Source organism: Bombus impatiens, unplaced genomic scaffold (genome assembly GCF_000188095.3).
Source record: "Bombus impatiens unplaced genomic scaffold, BIMP_2.2 scf_0129, whole genome shotgun sequence".
Classification (NCBI taxonomy): Eukaryota; Metazoa; Arthropoda; class Insecta; order Hymenoptera; family Apidae; genus Bombus; species Bombus impatiens.
In genome coordinates, this window is record NT_176548.1 from 1218362 (window position 1) to 1226176 (window position 7815).

The 7815-nt window shown below is 42.8% G+C and overlaps 1 protein-coding gene across 1 annotated transcript; it reads left to right on the forward strand.

Moving 5' to 3' along the window:
- Positions 1 to 5: 5 nt before the first annotated feature.
- Positions 6 to 7815, forward strand: LOC100749629 (excitatory amino acid transporter; the record flags this gene model as incomplete). The annotated part of the gene is made up of 11 exons (XM_012381332.3): positions 6 to 96; positions 1778 to 1903; positions 2014 to 2221; positions 2892 to 2934; positions 3006 to 3259; positions 3327 to 3560; positions 5641 to 5835; positions 5924 to 6058; positions 6131 to 6239; positions 6316 to 6434; positions 7361 to 7815. Coding segments are annotated over 11 exons (1563 nt in total), but the record flags the coding sequence as incomplete, so codon positions are not given.

Genomic DNA, 7815 nt, shown 5'->3' on the forward strand with positions numbered 1-7815 from the left:
GTCCCCGTAAGGTGACCGCCGACACCAGAAAGTTCATGCGGGAAAATCTTCTTCTCATAGTTACCCTCTCCGGTGTTCTCTTCGGCGTAATACTCGGTAAGTACGAAGAAATATCAAAATCGATCGAACATTCGGTTTACTCATCTACGACGTCGAACATCCTTACGATAATATTAATTTTATACGTTGACCTGATTCATCGCGTACGTCGGGGCGACTTCTTTTCTCTCTCGAGTCAATGAATCATCGATATGTCAACTAAATGTCAATCGGTTACACATCGAGCTTGAAACTTGAGAAAACATGGTTTCCTTATAGTATCTACTCAATGAGGTTGCAAAATTTCCATCAACTTTTTATTTATAGTAAATACGATGAAAGTTGTAAGGACGAGTTCCGAGCTACATCACGTACTCCAGATAATGACAGGGCCATGCCAAAAGCTCCTTACGCTTTCGTCCATTACGGGAAAGCGTGCCAAGGTCGAGTTCATCCGATACGAGCCGATCTTACTTTTTCTGCCGATCGATAGCAGTCGTAGATAGAAGCCCATCTCTGTTCCTTCATTTCTTCCATCCTTTTCTATCTCCCTCTTCCCTATTAGAATTTTACGCAAACGAAATGCGAGTTTTCTGTTTCGTCACGTGTGCGAACGCCATACACGTGTTAATAAATGATTATGCGCGCTACTTAACGATCGGGTCTTCGTAATCGTTGAAACTATATCTGTCAATGATGTTCCCTCGCGAGTCGAATTGCTTGCTGTAAATTAACATTGACAACGAGAAGGGATATAGACTGGATATATCCCGCGCGCCATTAACCGAGACGATCCACGTTAAAATTTTGTTACATAAAACGCTAACGTGTTATCCTGTTAAAAGGTGACAATCATCGACGAAAGGTTTCCGTTAAAAGTCTCATCTATTTAACTAACTTATCACCTAGAAACAGGAAGGACAACCTTGAACACGAACGTACTAACCTTTCTTTAGAATTACGTTGAAAACGACTCTCTTGAAAATGACTCGATGACCGTCGACGTATTTTCATTTACGCTTCGATTTAATTGCTACAGTGTACATCTGTGGCGATGTTAGCGAATTCGAATTTGGAAATACTCTTTTCTAATCATTCGCAATTACATTAAATGGCACGCCCAATTTCTCGCGTATCCTTTTACATTCGCATTATTACTCGTCGATAAAGCAATTCCTTCTACAACTCGCTCGCGTTTATAGACAATCGACAGTCAGTTACTGGCACTAAAACATAGAGATATAAAAATATGTATCGCTGTGTAAGTGTATGCGTTATAGGAATAGAAAGAGATCTCTGCATAGAGATGTCTTCCGTCCTTACCTAATCAGGCATGCACACTGATGCTGCTCGTTGATCGGTGTTACACTTACATATTTAATATACGAATCTGCATGCATTATTAGACAAGGACACAAGTAGCCTCTTTTGCAGCGTTCTCTTGCTATTCCCATGTCGCCTTCTCAGCTCGCTTACACACTTTATTTTTATATCTCTACGCATTAAAATATTATTATTTTTAAAAAATTATTATCACAAAGATCATATCTAGTAAATTTAAAGCGATGTTATCATCCGTACATGGTCTCGTGTATTATACAGATATAACTTTTTACTGGTAAAATTTCAGAAACTGAACTTGTTTTCATTCTGCTGTGCCACTTCGTCACATTCACCTTGAATAGACTTAAGCCTTCTAGAAGCAGCTGTCATAGCAGTAATCTCGTTATTTTTTCAGGGTTCGGTTTACGACCCTTGAGCCTCGGCGATGACGCAGTTATGCTAATCAGTTATCCTGGAGAGCTCTTCATGAGGTTGTTAAAGTTAATGATCTTACCACTAGTGATTGCCAGTCTCATATCAGGTAACTACATGTAACTCGATGCGTTATGAGAAGAGCTGAGCTAATAAAAACTATATTAAAAACTGATTATGCCGAAGCAACGCTAATCGTGTAACGTCTACAACTTACAGGCTCAGCAAGTTTGAACGCAAGAATGAACGGAATGATCGCCGTCAGAACTTTGGTGTACTTTATACTCACGTCGTTACTGAACGCTGTCCTTGGTGTCGTCCTGGTTCTGCTCATTCATCCGGGTAATCCTGGAATTAGAAAATCGATGGCGACCTCGCACAGCGGGAGAGCCGTTAACATCTTGGACAGCCTTCTCGATTTGGGAAGGTAGATAGTATTCCTATCTTCTTCGTTTATGAAATAGTGTTAGTCGTTAGATATCGATCATACTTGTTATTTTTGTACTTCTGCGTCGACACGTACGCCAACACTGTCCCGGAATTTTCCTACGATAAAAGTAGAGTCCTTTACCTCGTCGCCGGAGCAACGCTTGACTCGTTCCACTGTACTCTCCGATGACAGGGGTATCGCGGTAACTTTCATCGCATGCCTTGCGTGCTATTGGATTATTCTCATTGATTCCATTGCTTGTCCGGTATAATAAAGCCAAACCACGACGACAGCGTTGTCCGGATTAAACACGGTTATCAACAATCGACTCATCGATTCGCGGAGTAAAAACCCTTTCTCCATTTTGGCTATTTACACATTCTGATAAATTATTGGAACTACATAAGCGTTCCAGCGGGAATTAAGGTCGTGTAATTTCACGACCGGTGAACTTTTCCAACAATTGGGAATGATACCAACCATGACGGGATTAAAAGTATCGATCGCATATACTTTATTTATACGTGCTAAAGAAATCCGTTTAAAGCATAGTTCAAAGCATTTGCGGTGCATGCTATCGGCTAACGAAATTATAGCGCATATCGTCGATAAACGCAGCTATCGATTAACTAGTTATGAAAATTGCGCCGTATTTCGCGTGTTACAGGAATATGTTTCCGGATAATATTTTCCAAGCAGCGTTTCAGCAGGTACGCATTTTCACCATTATTAATCGCATCTATACGTATATTCTATTCATTACACGAAATCTTTCTGGCAGGCTCACACCGTATATGTTCCAAAAACGATGCCCTTTCAAAATCTAACCGACTCGATATCTTCAGACGTTCTCGGGGACGATGAATTGATGAGAGTAACACAATACAGAAGCGGCACGAACACGTTGGGCATAGTATTCTTCTGCCTGGTGTTCGGCACGTTCTTAGGTACTCTCGGCGAGAAAGGCCAAATCGTAATCGACTTTTTCAAAGCTGTGTTCGAGGTTATCATGCGAATGGTGTCGACTGTAATGTGGTACGTATGAAGACGCTTATTCGATGGAAGGATGAGCAGCTTAAACATGAAAATCGTTTCCTCGTAGGATGACACCGGTAGGCATCACCTCGGTAATTGCCGGCAAAATACTCGGTGTCGCCGATCTGGCATTGGTGATGTCGCAGCTCGCCTGGTTCATCGTTACGATCGTGATCGGTGTGTTTTTCTATCAGTTGGTGATCATGCAGCTGATCTATTTGGCCTTCGTGAGAAAGAACCCCTTTAAATTCTACACCGGCCTCGCCCAGGGTACTCTCACCGCATTCGCCATGTCATCAACGTGAGTCGTCGATCTTCGAACTCAGCCCGACCTTCAGAGTACCCATATCGCCTACCTCACATGGCCTCGGTCGTCATCGTCATTTAGTTTTTGATTCTTTTACTCGGTTGATCGCGATTCATTACCATCGGGTCTCTTGCCAACCGAATTCGTCGTGCCTTTTATTTTTATTTTACATCGTGTCGATTACGTTTGTCGATCGTTCGAGGAAACTGCAAGGCGATCAAGACTCGAAATAACAGGTCGACGCATGCGTTTGAATCGATTGATAGAGACAATATGTTTCAGCCAGCCGAGAGGAGGCATTGCGAGGCCTTAGTCCTGTACACCTTCCCAGATTGATACTTTCCCAGCAGCGTTTCACAACGTTAGAACACAGTTACGATTCGCTTCGAAGACGTTGTCGAACGCTATCGAATCCTACTTTCCGTCATTCATTCGATTCCTCTTTGAACCTTTTATGTTTCTTTAATGTTTCCGCGCTGTTCGCGGGGAAACTCCTCATGACCAATAAGAAAGAGAGAGAGAGAGAGAAAGGGAGAGAGGTATGCAGTTCTGGGTGGCACTTAGGATGCAGATACTCCCGGTTAGTAGTAATTATCGACGAACTTTCGGTGATGTTTTAATGTTTAAACGCATCTCTGACCGAAAATGATAAGGATATCACCGAAATAATCGAATGTATTACCGAAATAATCGAATGTATTACCGAAATTTCGATGACATTGATGATATGAAATATGCAACAGAGAGTAGACCAACGAAAAAGGATAAAATCATAAACAAAAACTGTATAAGTGCACGGAAATATCCTGGTTATGTCCGTGTGTATTTAGCCGGAAATCAGCTGACTCCGTGTCACCTGGACTGATTCTTGGCGTGGAAGACTTAAAGGGCTTCCATTATCCGAATCTTCTGTCCCTCGTAAGAGGAAGGATAGAGGAAGACGAGACCGCCAAAACAGGCTTCGTGCCATATATGATATTTATTTAAGTATTTTCCAAGAAAATTTTCTAAGAGGAAAGCTGAAAAAAATATTGGTTGCTCGTGTCGAGCCCGCTCTTCCAGGTTTGCCGGCGCCGTCCATCACTGGCCAGAACACCCGAACTACGATCATTCTCTATTTCTTTAACTGTTCATTATCGCGGATCACGCGAAGCAACGATCATTTTTTCAGTTTGTCCATCAGCATTCGTCAAGTAACCAAAATTCACTTGATCCGACCCCTGTTCTCCTTTCATTTATCCACTTTCCTTCTTCAGACGTTTATTCCCCGCTCGTTCCTTTCGATGCATCGTGGGACAGAGAAGCATTCGTACATCGTGTGTAACGGTTGCAATGATTCTTAACGTGCTTCGAACCTTTTCCGTCCCATCATTGCGGCGCTCAAGATCGTAAACGCCCTGCAACGGCAATATCTAATTCAACTTGTTTTCTATGTGGATTAACTTTTTCCAGAAGAGAGCGTACACAACTGTGCGTACACTGTGCGACTGAGAGAAACAGCTCTTAGTGTATCTGAACAGAGACTGTATGAATATCATGATGATGTATTAGAACACGCGCTGCACGCGGCCTTTTGCAGGTGGTTCAGAGACCGAGGGTGGCCTTGGTAAGTAATCGATGGCCGCAACATGAAGGTACATGCGATTGTCTGTTACAGGAGTTAGCCTGATTTCGAGACACGATGGAAGAATCGTCAGTGTTCCGTTCGACGTCGACATTAACCCTGGTTGATTTTCAGTTCGTCTTACGGTCATTCTGGTTATTAGTCTCTCGAAACCTTTCTGTCCATGCCACTTGTACCACCGAACGCTCTATCAATCGACCTTGACGCGTATCTTTTCATCGAATTTCTTATTCGCTTCGTACAATTCGTGCTTTATCCATTTCATTGCATTATTCGCCGCTCGAAAGCGCACTATGTCGAGGAAGTTGTGTTAGAATTTACGAATTACGATCACACTACGCCAGAATGACCCTTCGTCCATGGACATCAGCTACGCAGCACGGAGAAATGATCTTTCTTTATCACTCGACATCTGCTTTGCCCGATCTTTTCTAACGCAGTTTTGTACAGGGCTGCTGCACTTCCGGTCACTTTTCGCCTGATGACGGATAAGCTTCGAGTCGATCCTAGAGTCACCAGATTCGTTCTGCCGATCGGCTGCAACATTAACATGGACGGGACAGCGCTGTTCGTCGCCGTAGCTAGTATCTTCATCGCGCAGATGCATGGCATGGTTTTGGGCTTCGGCGAAATTATAACGGTTATGTAAGTTTTTCCTTATTTAGTCCGTTGCTTGAACTCGTTACTTACAACGATCCCCATTTACATCAATATGGCATCGTTCTTCTCTAAGTTTAACCTCTACCGCTGCGTCCGTGTCATCGGCGTCAGTTCCAAGCGCCGCCTTGGTTCTCCTTCTGGTTGTCCTAAGCGCCATCGATGCTCCTGTTTACAATGTCTCTCTTTTATTCACCATCGATTGGTTCGTGTAAGTAACACAGCATTTTTCTTTCGATAACAAGCAATAAGTACTAAGTTCACTAACAATTTCTACATCCAGGGATCGCATTCGAACCACGAATAACATGCTGGGAGATTGTTACGCCGCTGCTGTGGTCGAGCAATTGTCGAAGAAGGAGCTGATGGCGTTGGATGCAGCAGCTTATCAAGTACGACCATTGCGAGACCGTGCGAACGCTATTTGGAGTGAAACGAAACAAAATTAACTCGGGATATTTCTTTTAGTCGGAGACCGTTCTGCCAACGACTATCGCAAACGGATGCATTTCTGCCAACAGGGTATCCGATCCTGACACCATCGTCGTCGAAATGCAAGACGATACGAGGATAGCCGGCGTCGCCAAGTAAACAAGCTTGTTGGTAGGGCTAGGCTATCACTTTGTAAGATTGCAACGATCGCGTGCATTTTCGTTACATCCTTTATTCTGCTTTGCTACCGCAAAATCTCATGCAAATCGTTGATATTTACAAATGATTCACGGCAGGCTTTCCTCATGGTACGTACGTCTTTCCATTTTCATATTTTCTTCGATTGCTATCAAATTTTCATCGGCTCACTGTCAATAGAAGCGAAAATCAATGAATCGCGTTAGTCGTATCGATCATCGTCCGAATAACAGTAAGGAGCAAGCATAATTATGTCCGCCCACAATGTGCTTTCATGAATCGTACGCGACCCGACTCTTTTTATAACTCATTCGTAATTATTAAGCGTAACCTTCGCTATGAAAATCGAGCCGCTTTGACCTAGAAGCCGTAGATCATTGTACTCCCATAGCATCTTATAAATAATCAATCAATCGCAAATGTGGCGTGCCGTGGAGTGATTCATGCGAAAAACAGAGTGAACTTTTGCACTGATGTTATTCAAATTATTGCGAAAACAACCTTGAGAGTACACAATGTGGCATAATAAATGCTGCGTGACATTGGGGAAAAGCGAATGTGAAACAGCGAAGAAAATTGCGTGAGTCGAGAATAATTCAGGCTATGCTTTCCCCTTGAGATTTCTACATAACTCTTTGGAAATAACAACCAATCTCGATGGATTTGGACTTGGATTTAAACTTCTCGGAATAAACGAATCAAATTATGAAATATCTATCCATCATCGAACATCGATCATGATTCATCGTCGACAGCTTTGACTGCATTCTTCCATGCGATCGTCATCCTCGATACACGCTAACGTTCCATCGTGCTTGTTAAAGTGCCGCTTCGAATTTGTATCAACACAGGGACATTCTTCAATTTTGTCGTTTCATTTCAGCATCAGCGTATTGCAGATACCAAGGAGCGTGACGGAAGAGACAGTTTGACCTGCGCTAACGTTCCAAAAGTTAGTTTAGCTAGATGCGTACATATAAAATACCATCGAGTGTGATGCGTTCAACTGGGATCAAAAAACAGTACACCGGCTACGCGAATGTTATCCTTTTATCGCATCTGTTTTCTACTCTTACAGAATGTGTTCGAAGGAATTACATGATTGCAACCATAACAGATATCAAACATAAAGTCAATACGAAAGAGTGTGCTACATGATTCGCCAGTCGTTTAGTGCTATGATCGTATAGCAATAACGATAACGAAACCATTTCTAAGCTTTTGTAGTGGCTTCTTCGAGCGAGCTGAAAATCGCCAGATCACCGATTCGATTGCACTCTGGAGTATTAACGATCGCGTGAACAGCGTCGGATGTGGTGCCTTATTTTAACGGCGGCG